Raw genomic sequence first — 21977 nt, forward strand, 5'->3', positions numbered from 1 at the left:
TGCCTTGGTGAAGTTTTTTAGTCTGATTTCACCCTTTTGAGTTTTGGTGTTAGTGTCAGTTCATAGGTGACTGATTTGTGATCAGTTTTAACTAAATATAAAATTTATGCTAATGTTTAAGTACAAAAATAAAAGAAAATTCATACTAATATAAAACCTGTTATTCTATCAACTTTTTAAGTTTGTAAGAGCAATATTTAAAAATTGTCCATATGATTGTTTGGTAATGCAAATCCTTATTACATCGCAGAAGTATGTATGCCTGTGTCTTATAGGATCATAAGACATTAGCAGACTAATGGCCCTAGGGCCCTTACAAGCCTAGCCAAGTTCTACCCTTATTTCCACGATCAGCACCTAATGCCCATGTCCAAGACTGACACAAGTCGAACCCCTGGGGTGTATTTACAGTTACCCATCCAATCGTCCAGACTGTGTTTGAAGAGGGCCAATGAGGTGCTCTGTTTGACATGAAGCGGGAGTCTGTTCCAAAGGTGTGGTGACCTCTGGGAGACAAATCTATCCTTGCAGCAGGTTCTATTAATGTCACATACCAGGTTAAGGTCTTTGGAATGAGTAACCTGTGTACCATTTGACTTGTGGATATGCAGCATTTCCCATAAAGCAGGGTCATAGATTGCCTTATACACAAGGCAGAGATCACCTCTGAGTAGTCTGTACGAAACAGAACAAACTGACAGTGATTCAGATGAGCCACATAGGACAGATGCTGAAGACCTTGAATTTTCCTTGTGAGGAACCTTTGTGGTCTCTCCAATTGCTGCAAGTGCTTGGAAAGGTACATTCCAAAAGGAGAGTTGTACTCAATTATTGGGTTGATGAGGGAAGATTACAGTGAGGCTATAGCTTCTTTTTTCCTGGAGGCAATGCCCTTACTTATGAGATGAGCAGTGTAGAATGCCCTTCTTTCCACTATGGAGACATGGTGATCAAAGGTAAGGTTGCAGTCAACCTGTGTGTCCAGGTCTCTCACCACTGAGTGTGTACGTAGGGCGTTGCTATTGATATGGTAGTTAGCAGAAACATTGTTGTCAATAAAAGGGATGATAATACATTTTTTGCATTGAGTTTAAGGTCGTGACTTTGGCACCAATCATTTGTTTGTGTAAGACCCTCTTATAGGATGTTGACTTCATATGGAGATTCTAAGACCACTCCCAGTTTGCAGTCATCAGCAAACTTTGTCAGCCACAGACCTTTAGTTTTTGCTTGTACTTCTGAGAAATAGATTCCAAACATTAGTGGTCCCTGGACTGATCCCTGTGGAACACCACTGGTTACAGGTCTGCTGTTGGAGGTATATTCCCTGTTTTGACTATATGTGTTCTATTAGTGAGACAGTTAGTGACCCATTTAACAATATAAGGGTTGACACCTACCTGGGTGAGTTTGTCAATGATGCCTGAGTGGGGAGAGTGTCAAAAGCCTTGACTAAGTACACAGTTCTGCTGTGGCAGTTAGCATAGAAGAGTAAGGATATATAGTTTTAACAAGCTGCATTCTGTAGTTTAGGGTTTAATTCCCACAGCTTTCATTTGCCTGTTGTGTTACTCTAAACAAATTACCTAACCAGACAATGCACTCATGTCTCTCCTGAAATTCAGTCAGCTTACCTGACTAACAAAGTAAACTAGACATAAAATAAATATATGGAGTATTTTAGCAACTATCTTGTTTTGGTTCAACACTACTCACTTTAACAACATCATAAGAAGAAGGAGATCATATGTCAGTAAACAGCTTAGTTGGAGATCCAGTTTCTATACAGATCACAGTAGATGCCTGATTCACAGACAGTTGTACTATGGTCTCTTGACAGCTCTTTACTGGATCCAGTTCTCTGACTCTCATGCATGAGCTATTCTTCTTGAATCCTCCATAGGTGTCTTCAGTTACATCTGTGTAGCTGCAGATCATTTCCCAGAACAATGTAGGATGATGATACGATTAATTTTTCCAAAGTGTAACCATTTTTTATGTATTGGGGATGTACACAGTGGGCCTTCACTGAAAATGTGCCACAACCCAGTTAGACATCTCAGTTACCACAACGTAAATACCTAAATAAATAAAATAAATACAAATATTTTTGAACTTATTTCTCACAAACTGTGACAACACTTATTTGGCTACTTTCTATCTGACAGATATTGCCTTGATCATGTTTTTTTGATGCTCTTTTTGGTCTCCCTGCATCATTCTTTGGTCTTCTGTATCTGTGTCCCCATCCTTGCTGGGTCAACCTTGTAAGACTCCACCTCTTACTGAAGAGCCGGGGCTGGTAAAGGATCATATGCTGTCTGTGGGGGGGATCTCATTGCTATCTTCAGCCAGGGGGGGGGGCTGGTTTGCTTTATGAATTAACTGTTTCCACTCCTCCCACACCTATAGAATTGCATCATACACCCAAGGGATGACCATGCAATGGGGACATGTGACATTTCATGCCAACTCAGCAACAGTTGTGTTCCCATCATTTTGTGTGTGTGTGTGTGTGTGTGTGTGTGTGTGTGTGTGTGTGTGTGTGTGTGTGTGTGTATGTATATATATATATGTGTGTGTGTGTATGTGTGTGTTTTATAAAACATGACAATTACTACATTTTGAATGGTGCATCTCTTAACCCTAAACAGTTGTCATGATGCATAACATTTAGATGTAGTTATCCTGTAGTCAGCAGTGCACCTTGGCAATATAGTTCAACTTTCACTAGTGTCCATCATTCAATGAATTTTACTGATAAAAGCTATGTGAAAATATATTATTACATGTTTATCCTCACACAAGTATTTCTATAAATACTCTCATCTCAAAAACTAAACATCCTCTAACCCCATTAATCTTCTTTTAAAGTATAACATCCTTCACTTGTTTTTCTTTCGGCTTTTTCTGATTAGGGGTCGCCACAGCGAAACTCCGGTCCGCTAATGATTGACAGTTGATTTTTATGGTACTGAGGTGCCAGCCTGATGCCCACCTTTAACAAAGGCATGCCCATTCACGCATGTCTTTTGAACGTCACTCAACCGTGGGGAGGGCATGCAGACTCCAAACAGAAGGTGCTCCAGCCGAGAATCGAACAGGAGAACCTCTTCCTGTGAGGCAACAATGCTACTGCTGCACCACCGCGGCTATACTAAGGGATGAATTTATGAAGGTACATGCATAAAGCCAAAAGGCCATGTTCAGCCGCTGAACACAAAAGTGGTGGGGGAACCACTAGACCACCAGGGAGCACTGTAAGTGCCATGAGTTCACCAGTGGTAGAATGGGATCCATGAGTGGGGAGCCACTGGACACCAGAGCTTACTTTAAAAGTGTCATGACAGCACCAACGTCAAAACGGGGATTGAGGAGACCCATCAGACAGCAAGGAGTACATTTTAAAGTGCCATGATGACACCAGTGGTAGTATGGGATCTGTGTGTGGGAGAACCACTAGATCACCAGGGAGTACTGTAAGTGCCATGATGGCACTGACACTACTGTGTGGATCAGGGTTGGAGGGAACTACCGGACACCAGGGATGGAGTGCCATAACAGCACAGACATCATAAGGAGGATCAGAAATAGTGGGGAGATGCACGTTACACCAGGGATGATTCTTTAATCTGCCGTGTGACACTGATGTCATAACATGAGTCGGGGGGTACCCTAGACCACCTGGGTCTAACACATGTATACTGTAATGTCACTAATGTTTTAGGGGGTGGGGGTAACTATAGCATGGTAGATATGTTCATAGGTAGGTACTAGGTTGTTGGCCAGTGGGCCTATATAAACCTAGCCAAAAAGGTACCCTGGCTTTCGCCACCCAAGAAAATTATTTTCCTGTGCCCCTGTCAAGCAGAGCCCCAGAGGTGAATTTCCTATTTCACATCCAATCATCAAGATTTTTCTTGAAGAGTGCTAATGAGGAGCTTTGTTTGTTATAGATAGGTAATTTTTCCAGAGTATGGGAAGTCTCTGGGACAGGAATCTATCCCTCCAGCATGTTCTGTTTATTGTGGTGTCAAGGTTTAGGTCGCTAGAGCATGTAGCTCGGAGGGACTGGGATTTCTTTAAGTGGAGCATGTCCAACAGCTCTGGGTTTGACATAGCTTTGTATGTTAGGCAGAGATTGACTCTGAGTAGGTGATATGCGACGGAGTAAAGCTGGAGGTTTTTGAGACTGTCAGCATAGGGCATCTGTTTGAGGCCAGTAATCCTCTTTGTGAGGTATTTCTGTCCCTTTTCCAGTTGTAGATGTCTTGTGAGGTACATACCAAAAGGGGCATTTGAGTGATGAGTCAAGGGAAACAATGACATGTTTTTTCCTGGATGAGAAACCTTTTGTGATGAGGTGTGCCACATAGAAGGATTTCCTGACTATTGTTGTGATGTGATTATCAAAGGAGAGACTACTGTCCACCTGTGTCCCAAGGTCTGTTATCACACTTTCGGTGTTATGTAGACTACCACCTACGTGGTAGCTCATGGGTACAGAGTTTTTACAAAAAGGGATGACAATGCAATTTTTGGCATTGAGCTTGAGGCCATGGCTTTGACACCAGGCATCTGTCTCAGTGAGGCCCTTTTATAGGATGTCCACATCATTAGGAGTTTCGATTATGGCTCCTAGTTTGCAGTCATCTGTGAGCTTCATTAGCCAAAGACCTTATGTGTTAGCCTGTACTTCAGAAAAGTAGATACCAAACAGGAGAGGACCCAGGACTGAACCCAGTGGTACTCCACTTGTCACTGGTTTGAAGTCGGATTTGGAGTCTGCTATTTTCACAGTGTGGGTTCTGTCAGTGAGCCAGCTGGCAATCCATCTTGTGACATAGGGATTTATACCTAGTTTAGTGAGTTTATCTATAATTCCAGAGTGGGGGATGGTGTCAAAAGCCTTGGCGAGAACTACTAGGGATGGGACATGTATGCAAACTGTAGTGTTTGTGTGTGTGTGTGTGTGTGTGTGTGTGTGTGTGTGCACGTGTGTGTGTGTGTGTGTGTGTGTGTGCGTGTGTGTGTGTGTGTGTGTGTGTGTGTGTGTGTGTGTGTGTGTGTGTGTGTGTGTGTGTGTGTGTGTGTGTGTGTGCGTGCGCTCTTGTTTATGTACTTGTGTGTGTGAGAGAGTGACTAGGGGGATGCCATTGTCCACATGAGCAGCAGGTTACTACCAGGATATGCAGATTAGTCTTGATCTGCACATTTGGTAGTAACTGCGATTCAAGAAACATGGAAATGACTGGATAATGGGGTCTTACCTCACCACAGCTAGAATGTTTCTGAATCACAAAAGGGCCCTTGTAGCATAAGCCGCATCACTCGTGCTAAGTGGGCATATCTTTGATCTCATTTGTACGTTTATCCGAGCTGAAACTTTAGAATCTTTTAGGCTTGTGTTTATGAAGCCATGCTACTACAATTGCAAAGGGAAACTTGATCTTCCCAAACAGCTGATGTGTATTAAATAACGATTCTCTTCTCAATGAAAACTCTAAATGCAGTCCGCACATGCACACACACACAAACATACATCTCAGTTCACTCATTACTTTTTACATAACACCAGCAAAGAACTGACTACTTACCGTATCATCTATATTACTCCTTCCTGATCAGCTTTCCAACTAATGATGCAATCAATTAAATCGTAATATAAGGACCACCTTTGGTTCCCCTGATAAAAGTTTACTAGCCTAGTGAGACTAACCTAGTCAACAAAAATAAGTAAATAAAAAATCAAAATCAAATTATCTCAACAAAAAATCATCACAACAAGCATCTTCATACCACATTTACTAAAGGGAACCATAAGCAGCAGGGAGGAAACAATTACCCCATTAATGCACTCCCCTCAAAATTTATAAACAAACCACACATTCTTCATGTTTATATGACATATGACCAGTACATTCGCTGTTTCTATTCAGGTCCACCTTCTTTCATACATATTACCTCCATACCTCTCATCTGTACAGACTTTCGCAGAATGTCTAGATTATTTGCTCATATTTTTGGCCTGTTCGTCATAAAATTTGTGGTTTTCTGGCAAATCACTGCGATGATCTGAGGATTGAAGTATCTAAATAATGACATACATGAGTTTCCAACTTCAAATCCTTCAGAAAATGTATGCTAAAACAACATATTTTACTCTAGCAGCTTTCTAAGTTTATAAGAGCAATATTTAAAATATGTCCCTATTCTGAACCTTTGTAGCCCCCATTTTGTCAGGCTTTGTCCAGATTTCTAGCACTAAGAGGTTGAGAGGTATGATTACCTCCAACAATTCTGTTAATTTATCCAAACATCCTTTTTAAGCACAGAAATATATAGCTGATCAACCCATTGCCTGCCAGCTATCAGATTGTCTCTGACTCACTTGACCCACTTGTTCCCCAAACACAGTTGTGACTGAGAGATGCATGTGAGGAGCCATCATTTTTGGAAGCCATTGGTTATATTTTTGCATTTTTGTAATTGTAACCACACTGCACATGCTCAGTAACACATCTAGGAGTAGGCATGCAATAGGAATCATTGACAGTATGTCGCAACCCCTTAAGATAGCACCATCCCTTTGACGCCTCTTACATCCATGCGGTCTCTGGTCTGTACCAGGGATTTTCACAGTAGGAATGTGCAGCCCAGGTATGCAGTTCAGTATCATGCCTAAAACAAACTGAGACAGCAAAGCCATGTAATTTCTTTCTTCCTCAATGACAACTCCAGCAAGTGCCCAAGCCACAAATCAAACTTGGGCTGCTTGAGTCATAGTCAGGGCTGTATCCCTCCACACTAGTGGAGCTGATGGCGTTTCTCATGCTTGAGTAATTAACTGATGGATACACAGAGCACCAGTAGCAAAGTAACCACCCCATTTGCCTTGCCTTCCTTTTATATTTTACTTTCAGTTTTATCAGCTCAGTTTGCCAAGTTTACAATTAAACAACCAAACACTCTAACCAAATAATAACAATAAGCCACTACAGAGTTTATTCTTTAAGATTATCTTTCCATTGTATTTTCCACACCTAAAATAAAATGTATGTGCCTTTGCCTCATCTTCATTTTATGAGGGCTTATTACTGTTTTCATCATATAAACTGTAAGTTCCTTTCTCAGTGTTAAGGTCAAGTGTTGCTTAGTCATCTTCAGACCCCAGTCTAGAACCACAGACACCATCAATTGCTGATAGAGGATTTAAAATAGTTTTAGTCCATTAACAAAAGCCACTATCAGAATTGCAGGGTAAAGCAACTTGAACTTTCTAGTTCTTCTCTTTCTCCCTTTCGCTCATTCCTTCATTCAGTCTAACAACATCAACAAATTGTGAGCATCGCATATGTGTCAGTAATATATAGTCTCGATCAATGAAAAACAAACTTCTTTCTTCCACCAGTTTTGCCCAGTTTCCAAACTGTGACAATGTTTGATCCTTTTCATACCAAGTCAAGAACTGTGCTAGCATATCATGACATTTTTTTGTTTTTTAAGGGCAATTAGTAGCATTTGATACAGCTTCACTCTTCCTGTGCTCTTATCAGAAAACCCATTCCATGATGCTGTTTAGTTTAGTCAAGGCAACTACTGACTTTTACAACTTTAAGAATACCAGTTACTCTGAAATTGTGCTACCAAGTTTTATCATTTACCTCCTCCGGTTTATGGTCATTCAACAACAAATCTCTGTAGATCACAACTGGGCCTTTATTCTGTAGTCATGGTGGCATCATGACAATCCTGAATTATTTCACAGCTGGTTTCTTCTTCTTCAACCGCAATTGTTTTGACTACTAAGTCAATTTGCCTTTTTTTTTTTTGCCTTTTCCCCTTAACACCTAAACCTAATCCAGGATACCTTTGTTTCATATAATCCAGGCAACTATCCCTTCCACAACATCGGAAATAACAGTCGCTGTTAAATTTTGCCCACAAGTTTGGTCTTCTAGTTACAGTGTTTTGTGCTTCATCAAAAATAATTCTCTAGATTTCATTTTACTGATATTTCACAACTATATCTCCACTGCAGAGACAATTATCTCAAAGTTATTCTTCAATTGCAGTTGTTTTGGATACCTAGTCAGTTTAACTTTTTGTTCGCCTTTTTGCCCCTGCTGCCTGCAAGCATTGTGGAATCTCTTGACATCAAAATGTTTTGAGTATTACTTTACACAAACTAGAAAATTATAGCTTTGCTGAAATGAGTCAGTTTTTACTTTCAGCTTTAGTAATGTCCTTATTTCATGAGATATGAATGCCTCTTTCTTTCCCTTGTATGCTGCAAAGACTAGAATTTTGCATGTATATTTTAGTGATATGTTGGCCAGTAGATGATGCTAAAGGCTTTTTATTAGATTCAGACGTTCCTAAATATGACTCATTTATTTTCAACAATGTTTGGTCCCTTATATGTGCTTGTTTCTTGACTTTATCATCTTTGAATACGTTACCTTCTTTTGTAGGACAATTCCTGACTAAAGGCATTTACACTATCTGACCTGCTTGGCTTTACAGCATCACAAAACAATTGCATTTCTTTGTCATCTGTTGTTGCAGTTTTCATTTCCTGAAGTCTTTCAGCTTTTGTACATATTTGCATGTTGACCCCTAGATCTTCTAGACTGACTTTTAGCAAACCTTCCTTGCAAAATGTACTGGGTATTGAATATATTTTTTGATATAAAATTCACCTGCTCAGTACAGCCCTTTAGGTTGACTCACAGTACATCTTTACACAGAAAGTTCAATTTAAAAAAGGAAAGATTACTTATATCCAAAGGCTTTAACAGAAGAAGAGAACAAATCAGAGACAGAGAGAAATATACTGAATGACTTGTATTTAATGTATGACAGCTGCACCGTCACGAAGAAGAAGAGAGGTGCGGTTAGATGTGGAAGGACTGAAGATAAAATATTAAAACATTAATTTAAATAATGCACAAGGTATTTTTCTGAATGTGTGTAACAGTGCAGATTTAAATTCAAGGTGTTACAGCATATACAATTTAATAAACTGCAAAAAGATCATTGTAATTTATTGTTACAAAAGACAAAAATGACAATATTGTCTGGATGCTTGTAGGGGCTTTGGCATTAATGATATAATCACCATAAAACATGTATTACAGTTATACAAGAAAAAAGCTTAAGTTATAATGTTTTTAAGCATCTTAATAATTGGATGAGTTATCATGTATGGCCCTGCTTGATTTGGGAGATGGGCACTATTAAGTGATCTTAAAGGGTGGCAAGCATAGCTCTCAACCAATCAGGGACAAATCCAGAAAAAATCAGGGATAGTTTTAAAATATTAGTTCTATTAACTTGAGGCATTAACATAATTAGAGAATATGAATTAATATACATTTCCTGAAGTAAAATAAGTATTCAGCTATTAATTATTGTGATTATTTATTAAGTATAATTCACCACATTTTGTCCAGAAGGCAACAGTGTTAAGAGGGACAGAGCTAAAATTTGAGTCAAAATCAAGGACTTCCCCGAAAATCAGGAACAGTTGAGCGGTATATTGGCAAGTACTTTTAAATGTGTCAGCTTAAAACTGTATATGGCTAGGCTACTTATGGTCCTCATAATTGCTTGCCTAGTATTGTTCTTATATTCTTAAGTGATTAAGTTATCTTTTAATTGATCGTGTGAAGTTTTTAAAAATATATATTGAGTATGCTTATGTTCTGAGCAGAGTCTGAGGAAGAAATTTGTACTGTTTGAAAGCTAACTTGCTGCTTGTATTTATTTCTTTTCCTTTGACACTATTTTTCTTTGTGAATTTTAATAAATTATTATTTTTTTGACTACCAGAACCTTGATTCAACTTGGTAAGCAGTGGACATTTGTTTGTTTGTTATTCTTCCTTGAAATTGTTCAAATAAGTTTGAGATAATGTGTCAGTAATATGTAGCAACTTTATAGCCTTTTACTGAATTTCAGCTCAGCACTTTAGAAGTGTCACTAGCATTATTTGCAGTGTAGATGGTTATTTGTGTAGACATTTCTGTAGGGGGGTCTGTGAATGAGGCCCAGAGAATAAATAGTCCACTGTGAGCTTCTGACTATGCCCCCCCTTACATTTTTCTATTCAGGTTGAGCCCCTCACTGCTTCCTGACTTCATCTTGTAAACCAGTATCATGTGCCCCCCCCACCTTTCCTGTTAGGGATGATCCTTGACAGCTCCCTGACATGATCTTTTGCACCAATATCATGTCCTCCTCTGTCCTTCCTGCTCATTGTGACCCTTTCACTTCTCCCTGTCATGAGTTTGTGCACTAGTATTATCTCCCTCTTTGACTTTTGTGTTCACTATGTCCTCTTTGCATCTTTATGACATGATCTGCACCATATCCTACCATTCTTCCTGTTTAGTATGAGCCTCCTTCACCCCCATATCCTCTTAACATGGTCTTGTGCATCAGTATTGTATGACCCCCTTTACATCTCCCTGATGTCATGCTGTGCACCAGTACTATGTACCCTTCTGTCTTTACAATTCAGTATGACCCCTTCACAGTTCCCTGACATGATCCTGTGCATCAGTATCATATCTTCCTATTCAAAATGACCCCTTCAAATTTCCTTGAAATGATCTTATTCATTCATAGTCATGTCCCCCATCCTTTCTGTTCAGTATGGCCCCTGTATATCTTCATGACATGATCTTGTACATCAACATCATGCTTACCCTCTGTCCTTCATGTGCAGTCTGACTCCATCACATGTCCCCACCATGATCTAATGCACCATTATCACATTGCCTTCCATTCTTCCTATTCAGGATGAACCCTTCACTTCTTCCTGGCATGATTTTGTGCATAAGTATCATATCCCACTATGTTCTTCCTGTTCAGAATGACCTTTTCATATCTCCTTGATAAGTTTTTATTCACCCATATCATATCCTCCATCCTTCTTATTCAGTATGACCCTTTTACAGATCCCGGGCATGATCTTGTACACAAATATCATGTCCCCTTTGCCCTTTCTGCTCTGGATAACCCTATGACAACTCCGTGGCTTGGTCTTACTTGTCCATATCTCATTTCCTCCTCTTATGACCTCTAATGAGATGGGTTTACTACTGATATTTTGAATCTGCTTCGGTTAGCTGTTTAGAATGTTGACCAGAAATGCTGAATCTGGAATGCCGAAAAGTAAACCAGAGTGAAAGTTAATACAGCGACAGCCATGGTTCCATGTATATGACATAACAGGAGGCGATGTCACTCATCTTCTGCTATGCACATTAATGTATCGTTAAACTCTACAGTCAATGGTACATTAATTCTACTGCGCCCCCTCCCACATCCCCTGCACATTAACTATACCAACTCCAAGATCACACTACAATGAGGAAATAGGCTAATTCCCTGTTCCTCACTGAACTGCAATCTCCCTGCACAGTGTCAAACCCAAATGCTCGAATTACACTATTCATTCTGTCTAGTGTAGTTGATACATTTTGGTTCGACGTTCTGCCGACTTGAAAACTGCAAGTTGACCACATGCTGGTTGACCAATGCAGTTTCAAGGTTTTCACTGTAAACCAATGAGACAGACTCTCTCTCTTCTATTGTCTGGTCATGTTCTTTACCTCCAGCACAAGTGGCTTTCATCTGGATTTCTTCTAAGACCATGATATTACTCTGCAGAACTGTTTGCAGAACTGAAAGTGTGACTTGACCAGGGGATTTGTAAACTGGAAGTCTTGCCTCCTTATGTTGTAAATCTTGCACTCTGAGGATACACCCCTGAATTGTGTTTGCTTCTGCCACTGCCCTTTCAGTGTCCTTTAAGTATCTATTCCAGATGTAGCAGATATTCCCATCTCCTTTTCATGCATTGTCAGCAGCAGCTCTGCTCCCTCCAGCTAAGGCTTTACATGAAGGTCGTTCTGGCCAAAGGGCAGCATGATTAATTTGTCTGCACTGAGTCCCTACTGCCATCTTTTATTTATTCTATAGTGCATAATCTTCTCGGATAGTAACGGAGAAAGAATTTGGCAAGTTATATAATTTTTCACCACAGTCCATTTATTAGGACATTTGTGCCTTATGTCCATGCCTCTACTTGTGATGTAATCAGGCCCCAACCTCCTTTTGACAGCACATTGGATGTGAATACTGGTCTTAATCAGGGATTTTAGTACTGGAGGTGTGAGTTGACACTCATGCTCAACCCATCTTCCCCCCATAGCAGTCATTACCTGAGATGTCAGCTGAACTTGGGCCATATATATCTTAGCTGTATCTCTCCTCACAAATGCAGCTGGAGTATTTCTTTACCAAAAAGTAATTTTTTGCACTGATGAGTTTATCTTTTCAACAGTGGTTCATCCTGCATACTTCGCTGTATTGTGTTGCTAATCTTTTTTTTTTTTTTTTTACAACTCTGAAGACAAAGTAAAAGCAGTGTAAAACACATGACATTTTAATTGCATTTTAACAAAACAAGCATTTCATTTCTTCGTTCATCGTTTAAAGGAATATACCATAGCACTACTTTTTTTTTACAGTTGCACAAAGTGGATAAATATAGTATCTAAGACCAAAACTTTAAAAAGTAATAATGGGTGGTATACATTTTAACTCGGTCGGACTTCTCTGTCCTCTACAGACATGCATTTTAGTACTGCTTCATACACCAGTCACTCAGGGGCCTTTAGCGTTTGTCAGCATGCTTTGTGAGAGTGCATTGAAGTTGACAGCTAATGATCTGTGGCATTTGACAAATGTTCACAGTAATGTGTTGGTAATTAATGAATAAAGATGTACTGTTGTACTATGGTATGAAGGTATTGGAGAAATATTTGAGATTGATTCTTATACCGGAAGGGAGGGGTGAGTAGATGGTCTGCCCACCACTAGTTTTAGTGAGGCGCAGTTGGATTTGTTTGCTGAATGCAAGCATGTTTCTCCTCGATGCAACCAAGATTGGTTACATGTATTGGTGTAAAGGAATTTAAGGTCTTATAGTAGGATCAAGCAAGATGGTTGATTATCAGGAACAGCATGCAGTCGATGTACATGTTTAATTTTATAAAAAAAAATACTGATTTAAAATTTATATTAGATAAGGTTGGAGCAGAGGTTTTGCAGTGTAAAAATGATAACCTGTTGAGAGATACTAAGGATTATGAAGGCAGCTTTATTTTTTCCTGGCAACGTAGGTCCATAGGTTCATAGGTTCATAGGCTGGTACTAGGCTATCAGCCCTAGGGCCTATACAAGCCTAGCCATAACAATTCCCTGGCTATTTCTTCCCACATTATTTACTTTCCTGTGTCTAAGTGCAAAAGGTCAAATGAAAGAAGAAGCAGAAGTAGTGGGAAAAGTCATCTGAGAATCAGGGTGACACTTTCACCCAGACATTGGAAAGGCAGCATGGTTCTGTTGGTAGTAATAGTGTTAATGATTATAGCAATCCAAATAGCTGAGGGAAAGGTCACAGAGGCAGGGGCTGAGTGAGGAGGTCTTGAACAACCTGAATATTGTGAACCTTTCTGATGCTGTCTTAAGTTTGGCAGCTGTTTCAGTACTGCTTAAAGGTATGAAATTTGTGCCAAAAAAAATCCATCATTAGCAGAGTTATTAATGGACATTAAATGGCTTTGAAGGAAATTGTATCTGAAAGTATATTGTAATAAAAATGATATTAATAAAAACTCATTTCAAAGTATTGTTTTACAACAAGATAAATATGATTTGTTGAATATGTTAGTTTATGAGAATGAATTTTGTAGTAATTTAGCTGACAAGGATAAGTTGCTCATTACTTTTTTGAGTGGGAAAATTTATTTTTTACAGGTTATGGTAAAGTGAATATTCCTTATTTGAATGCATCTAGTTTTTTGTGCCACCTAAGAGTTGTGCTGCTGTTAAGTTATTTGAACAAGTAGTGATTAAGAAAGTAGGAAATGAGTTTGATAAATATATTAAAAGTAAAAAAAAAGACATTATACATTAACAAAAGAGGATTTATAAAAAACTTAGAAAGATTAGGTGTAATTATGTTCAAAGGTTTAAAGATTAGTACTAGGCTAACTGCCTTTGTGTGCCATTTTAAGCCTAGCCACTTCCCCCATGTGAGGAATCAAACCCTGCACTTTGTGTTTGTAAGGTAAACACCTTAACCACTACACCAAACTTCCCGGCTAATAAAGGAGATAACTGCATGCCTTTAAATAGGACTACGTATGTGGGAATGGCTTTACATTTATTGTAGAATGAGCAGAAGCATATGGTGCTAGCTGTCAACCCCTAGCTAAACTATAATGAGTTGTTGTTAGAACTTATAGACAGGGTGAAAGGTTTGGATTTATTCATGCAGATATTAAAACTATGCATTTCAAGAAGCCTGCACACTCCACAATTTATGCTATTCAAAATTTTATAATAAACTGATGAATCCACTAGGTATACACATTATTTTGGGGGGGAAGGATCTTATCTGGAGAATGTGCTGTTATTTTTGGATTTTCATTTAAAGGGGTTTCTAATACACATTCCATCTCACATTAAAAATACCCCAAAATGTCTTAATTTTGTTAAAGAACCAGAAAGGCAAGATGATTATTTTTGACTTACGGTTGATGTTATTTCATTGTTCACCAATACAGAACACAGATGGGGATTAGACACAGTGTGTAAATTTAGGGGAGAAAGTCCTTGCACAATGTTTTGTTGTCTTTGTTTGAATTTTGTTTGACCCACAATTATTTTAGTTGTTTATTTATTTAGTTAGTTATTTTTGTTACACATTTCTTGAGAAGAAACTTTATTTGCAAAAGAGAGGAACAGTAATAAGGGCTTCTTATGTCCCAACTTATGTTTCTCTTTATATGGAGAAGTTTAAATCAAGATTTATTTATCTTACTATTTATTTTCTAGAAATATAGTATTATTTAAGAGATACATTGATGATTTGATTTTTGAAAGTTTAAATAGTAACCCCCATGGATTGAAATTTACATGTGAATTAGATAGGAGGCTGATTATTTATCTGACTGCTACTTTATATGCCCAAGTTGAAGCAGGGTGGCATTTAAAAGTTACAGGTGGCAAACTCCTGTAAATACTTTTTTTCTATGCCGCTAGTCAACTTCTCCTAAATTTAACTAATTCATTCATTGCCTTATGCAGAGTTGTATAGGGTGATTAGAAATAGATCTGATATAATTTTGAGGTACCTTAAAATGGATAAAATGAAAGACACATTTAATGTTTGAGGATACTCTAGTGAGCAGACTGAGAATGCTGAGTGTAAGGTGTTAAATGAGAGGAAGATACATCATAGCAGAATGAGTGATAAGCTTTTGGGTGAGAAAGTTAAATAATGATCAGATGTATTTTGTCTCTAAATACACTGATTTTTCTCCTAAATAGAGTTTATTATTAAATACAACTGGCATGTTATTATAAATGATGAACAAATTTAGTTTTCTTTTCCCCAAAGTTATGGTTTTCTCATATAAGAGGAATATTAATTTAAAATATTCAATTTTGATTTGTCAAACAGCCTAAGCATTGTGATAAAGTGGGTACATTCAGTTGTGGTCTTTTTAAGGTTTGTTCTAGAGTTAGGTATTTGCAGGGAGCAAAAATAAACGGTAGGTTATTTATTTGCAATTGGCATTTTAGTTGTGAATCTATAGGGGTAGTTTTGAGTTCAGAAGATATGTGGGTCAAACAAAGAGAAAGATTAAAGTTTTTTTTATTATGGAACATTTGGGAAATATCAGAAGTAGGAACATCAATAACCTTGCAGCTGAACATTTTTTGGATAATCACATAGGTGATGGCAGAGAGTTGTTTTTCAGTGTGCTGGCAAAGCCATATTTACATAGAGCTGGTTACTTTATAGCTAAGTTTTTTGGGACTGGAAATAAAGATGACATTGAATTATGGCACTTTACACCCTAGGAGATTAATTCAGGAAGTCAGTTTATAAATTATGAAGGTGTTGTTATATGTTTTTATTTATTAATTTATTTGTTCGATAAAATACATTTATAGTATTATAACGTTAATGCTATTAAATTAACTATTACAAATGTTTAAATATGTTAAGATTGTTTAAAATATTTAATTTGTATATTTATGAAGTGATTGGGTATCCTGTAAAAAAGAGCTTATGTGAGGTTGAGAGTGTGATGTCAGATCCTGAGAAGTCAAAAACCCAAGGTACCATTCTGATTTAAATAAATTTAATGTGCATGGCAAGCAGCTTTTTGGATTTCTGGTTGAGTCAATTTTTGATTACAAATTCTAGTAAGAATGCAAGCTGTGCTTAACAATTACAACTCCCTTCTAAATGCATTGTTTCATTACAGTTTACATCTTGTTTTTCATGCCTTCTGTGCAAACATGAATGCATTTTTGATTTGTACACAGGGAGTCCTACTATGGGTTCCAGTTACCCCAGGGGCCTGAAATGGATTAACCAGGTTCCTGGAGAATTAAAGCAATAGAATGTTACTATATAATGTGCTGATGAATTATATCTGAACAATATGCTTCCAATATCTCATACTGTATGATGTTCAAAATTTCAACAATATCCTTACGAAAGATGTGTGAATGGAAATGAATACCAGTTTTAATAACATAATTGTTAATTTTGTAGGAATTATTGAAATATACCAGCAATGGTGATGGCGTTCAAGACCTAAATGAAGCACTTGCTGCTATGTTGGATTTGTTAAAGTCTGTGAATGATTCTATGCACCAGATTGCTATAACGGGATATGAGGTAATGACATGTAAAGACTGCATATATAGCAATAATAACAGAGGATTTGTTCCTGTGAAAAGCATTATAAATGAAAATTTTCTGTACAACAAAACACTGCTATACACTTCATTGTGCATCTAGTATAATGTCAAAATGTGCAGCATGCTGTAGTTCGTAATGAAACTCGAAAATGCAAGATTAACTAGCACCTGAGGCACTGTAATAGCTGGGAAAGGGTGAATGGGAGAGTGGCTTTGCCATATCATCTACTCTGAGATGGAGGAAGTAGTTTCTAGCCATGATGAAGACACATCTCTGGTGATGGGTGCATTCCATAATCATGTAACAGTGATGTGTGACATCACCAACTCCACCCATTGAGGACATACAAAATAATTCTCCCTAATATGCAAGACCAGCTTTTGTGATGCTGCATTCTGCTCCACTCTACTCCCCCCACCAATCCTGCCTTTGGTGTGATCCTGACCTCTGGAGGGCAATACCAGGAAAATTTAAGGTTAAATGGGCAGTTGATATTCAGCTATGAGCATGCAAGGGGGTGAACAAATTCTATTTTTGTGAACAGCTATGTCTTAGTGGAACCGGAGTCTATAATAATCAGCAGAAATGTTGTTAATAATAATGGTATTAGGTATAAACCCTATTGTCACCCTCTGGATAGCTAACTGGCTCAGTGACAGGACCCAGGAGGACAAAGTATGTGAGGACACCTCCATCAAGAGGCCATTCACTATCAAAGTCCTCCAGGGCTTGGTACTGGGCCTCCTCTTTTTTGGCATCTATTTCTCTGAAGTGGAAGGAAAAGCTGAAGGCTTATGCCTGACTAAGTTTATCGTTGATTGCAAGCTGAGGGTTATCATTGACTCCCCTGCAGAGACTAGCATTCTTCAAGAAGGCATATCTCTGACTAGCAAATGGTGCCAAAGCTGTGATTTTAAACTGAGTACTAAGAAATGCAATATTTGTAATCTTTGGGAAGTCAACCATCCCAGCTAATTACCACATTGATAATACACCCCTAAGAATAGACCCAGCGGTCAGAAATCTGGGTATATATGTAGACAGTATCTTTGATTACCATGTGGGCACAGCGGTGAGGAAATCCTTTTATATTGCACATCTTATAAGTAAGAGCATGGCATCTAGGTCCAAAAAGGTCATTATCCCACTGTGCGCTGCCCTTATTAGATCAGTCGTAGAGTACAGTGCTTCCTTTGGTATGTATGTGACCCAGGCATATGCAGTAACTAGAGTGATCTCAAAGGTTTGTTACAAAAAGAAAGAAAGGTGTAAAAAATTTGCCTTATTCAAAGCGCCTTAAAGCCCTTTCCCTCTATACAGTCTCCTATAGATTGCTGAGGGGTGATCTATGCCTGGCTTACAGTGCATCCTCAAACCCCACACTTATGAATCTCCTGCATATTTATAAGTCAAACAGCACCAGAAATACAAGGTCTAAGGATCTGAATTTTGCCTGTGACTTAAGCAGAACATTCTGCAGAAAGATATATGCATTTTAGATACTGCCCGTCTTATGGAACAGGCTTCCCATCCATGTGAAGCTGAGTTTGTCTTTTACCCAATTTAAGCACAACCTAGACCAGTTGATAGGGAAAAGGAAGTTTACAGCAGGATTACACCCATGTCCCTTATGGTGAGAGATAACGTATAAATGCTGGCTCTCTATGTCCTATTTAGATACAGCATGTCATTATTCTTTTGGGAAAATGTGGCCAGGCTTAGAAAGGCCCTTGGGGTTGTTAGCCTAGTCACAATCTATGGCTCTGTAATATAATATAAATAATGTTATTAATTTTTATGCTTGTGCTAACAGATTCTTTCTCCCTCTCTACACTGAGGATAACAGCACTTTACTGGCAGTGCCAGAATCACTGAACATGTAAATCACTAGACAGAAATGGAAAATAAAAGTAGCATCTGTTAACATAATGGCATAAAAACTTGTGTGGTTTCATGCATTTCAAATCAGATGCATTACAACTACTGACAGCTACTATGGCGCTTTCCAGTTGTGTATAGTAAATTCTTTATTCTTAGTGGGAATGTAAAATTTTGCACTTTTACATGGGCTTGATATATTTCCTTAACACTTAGATCTTGACCTGCTTTGCTACTGGTACGACATGAGACAATGAATGTACCCCTTGATGTATGACTAATGAAATTCTTCCCTGAGTGTTGTCAGGTCAAAATCTTTATCCCTCTTAGGAAAAGTGATCATTGCTGTGTTTTATTAGGTGGTACGAAAAATTGTAAGCATTTCCTCTACTACTATTTCTAGCAAGAATAAATCAGCGCATTAATTAATTAATAATAAAAAAAAATAAGGTGAATGTAGGAGAAAATTGCTGGTCGAAGCATCAACTTGGTAGGATTGATTTTGTAACCAAAAAAGTAGCATTCTTACTGTATTAGCCAAGTAGATGGAATCCTAGTGTGTGATCAAGAGAAATAGGTGTTAGATGGCCACAAGTGGACTGGTCTCAAATGATAAGATCTAGAGATGGCCACAAGTGGACTGGTCTCAAATGATAAGATCTAGAGATGGCCACAAGTGGACTGGTCTCAAATGATAAGATCTAGAGATGGCCACAAGTGGACTGGTCTCAAATGATAAGATCTAGAGATGGCCACAAGTGGACTGGTCTCAAATGATAAGATCTAGAGATGGCCATAAGTGGACTGGTCTCAAATGATAAGATCTAGAGATGGCCACAAGTGGACTGGTCTCAAATGATAAGCTCTAGAGAAGAGAATGGGCAAGAGAATAAAGTTTGTTTTGTAAGGGTATAGCTACAGGTTCCATAGTTAATATAAATAAAAGAGAGGTCAGTGGTCAGCCTTCCTGACATGTATAACAATTGGAAATCCTGAGATTTAAGGCCCCAACTAGACTAATTCAATGAAACCAGGATGCAACATTTGGACCGGTGACCAGGAATGTTGAAAGCAAAAAGGACATCAGAAATAAATAAGGCCATTTAATATAATTAGCAGTAATCTGGGGAGAAGGACCACCCACTGTCAGCAAGATTTGCACTGTTTGTAATCCATTGGGCTGTGCTTCAAATGTTGTCCCAAGGTGGTAGTCTTCTACTAAAGCTGAGCTCATTTTGGCACATAAATGGACTGGGATGTGCAAGGACAACCTAAGTGTACAAGGACAACCTAAGTGCCTGTATTGCTACTGAAAGCTTCCAGCAGTTAGTGTTATAAGGGTGGTGGGCTGTTAACTCTTATGAAGTTGAGGGTGGTGCCTGGTTTGTTTATAGAGATGGGGAAGGATTGCTTCCATGGGGGACCAAGTATTTCAGCACATATGCACTGGTGAGAAAATGAAAGGTCTTCAAAACAGTAAATAGACTGCAAAGCTTGAATGTAGGCCTTCCAATTCAAGTCTGGGACTTTAATTTAGAGATATACTTGTAACTCAGAAAAAGTCTTTGAGGTCCAAGGGCTCTGTTTATTTTTGTAAAGTAATCTACTATTTTTACTCTGGTGATTTGGACCATACAGCTGTGTTTAGTTCATTGAGGACATGAAGATGATCAGAAAGTATGAAGTCCATTAGTAAGTAAGAGGAGGAGCAGAGTTGGGTTTGTAGAAAGTCTGAAATGAGATCAAAGCAACTTTGACATTTCAGCAATGGATCCTTCACTGTCCATAGATACTGTGGAAGGTGTGTGGGGGAGCTAAGCCATATTGATTGGCTTTACTTTTACACTTACTTGCCAGCCAGGCATAAACTTATTGGAACACCTCATACAACTGAAGATAGAGGAGATCAAGTGCAAGATCTGTCTACAGGTTGTTTTTGGCCCCTTCAACCTCATTTAAACTAGCCTGCACCCCAGTGCCCACGTCCATGCTGGGTCTACCATCAGACTTCTACACCCCAAACTTGCACTGATGTTGTTGAGGCTGGTTGTGGATGTCAAGGACATCCATGAAGCTTGGCCATCTGTGCTTCACTCTGATATATGTATATATATATATATATATATATATATATATATATATATTTAAATTTAATGTTCCATATCTACTTTTCCCTTTCTTCAGCCCTCATGCCTGCTGGTTGTGTCTGAGGACAACTCTCCACTTTGAAAAACACCTCCCCATAGGGAGCATCACTGATGAGCACCCTTCTCCCAGGACAGACACACCCATCCCTCCCTGGCACTCAACCAAGGTGCTAATTGAGTCTGGGTCATAGTTAGGATTTTATCCATCTACTCCACTGGAGCAGCTCCAATTCTGCCTTACTGTTGATGATAGATTGAATGCTTGACTTAAGCTGATAAAGTTAAATATAATGATACAGAATGGGTTTTGGCTCCACTCTTGATGTCACCAGTCTGTAGTCATCTGTTGTCATGTTAGGTTTTGACTCCATGTTTTCCATAATCCACCTGCCGATGAGCAAAGTTTAGGTATGTAGGATGCATTTGTAAGTATATCACAATATATCTGGGAGAAGTCGTTTGGACTGTGATCATTCAGGAAATCGTGTGCAGTGGAGGTGAGAGCATCTAAGAAATGTTTTGTGATGTAATATTGAGGAAGTCTTTATAATTTGGGAGGAAAGGGTTGAAGGGTTTGTAACAAAAGCAGTAGAACCTTGCGTTTGGAGAAAGGACTTGGCATGCTGTTAAAGTCTAAATGTTCCATGGGTTCTTGAAAGATGTTCATGCAATGTTCCTTGCCTTAAGTGTCATGATGTGATTGAGAGATGTTCATGTGATGTACCTTGCTGTAGGTGTCATGATGTGAAGAGTAGTGGGTAAATTGTAGGGGGTGTATAATGAGTTGTGGGTTAACTATGAGTATGTGGGTTTATGTAATGATTAATGGGTAAACTGTGGGTAAGTGGGGATATATTATGAGCAGTGAGTAAAGTGTGGGTGAGTAAAGGTGTATAATGAGTTTTAATGACTAGTGGGTAAACTATGGGTGACTATGGCATATGTAATGTATAGTACATAAACTGTGGGTGAGTGGGGTGTTGATTCCATTGCCATATTTATTAACAGCATCACTCTTGTTCATGAAGAAAGACACTTCATCAAGGCAGAAATACATGGGGATCAACAGACCTGTAATATTATAAGGATGAAAGAGAGTTGACATCTCCCATAACAATTAAAAGGCCTTTAACTTTATCTGAGTTATAATT

The 21977-nt window shown here is 38.5% G+C and overlaps 1 protein-coding gene across 1 annotated transcript in view; it reads left to right on the plus strand.

Annotated features, from left to right (window-relative positions):
• MCF2 (MCF.2 cell line derived transforming sequence) overlaps positions 1-21977 on the plus strand; it is a 1891050-nt gene that overhangs the window by 1556611 nt on the left and 312462 nt on the right. The window contains exon 21 of the mRNA XM_044057533.1: positions 16652-16777. Coding sequence (XP_043913468.1) covers positions 16652-16777 — 126 coding nt within the window. The remainder of the gene's footprint in view (positions 1-16651; positions 16778-21977) is intronic.

The sequence above is a fragment of the Protopterus annectens genome, chromosome 15.part0, assembly GCF_019279795.1.
Source record: "Protopterus annectens isolate FY-2018-M chromosome 15.part0, PAN1.0, whole genome shotgun sequence".
NCBI lineage: Eukaryota > Metazoa > Chordata > Ceratodontiformes > Protopteridae > Protopterus > Protopterus annectens.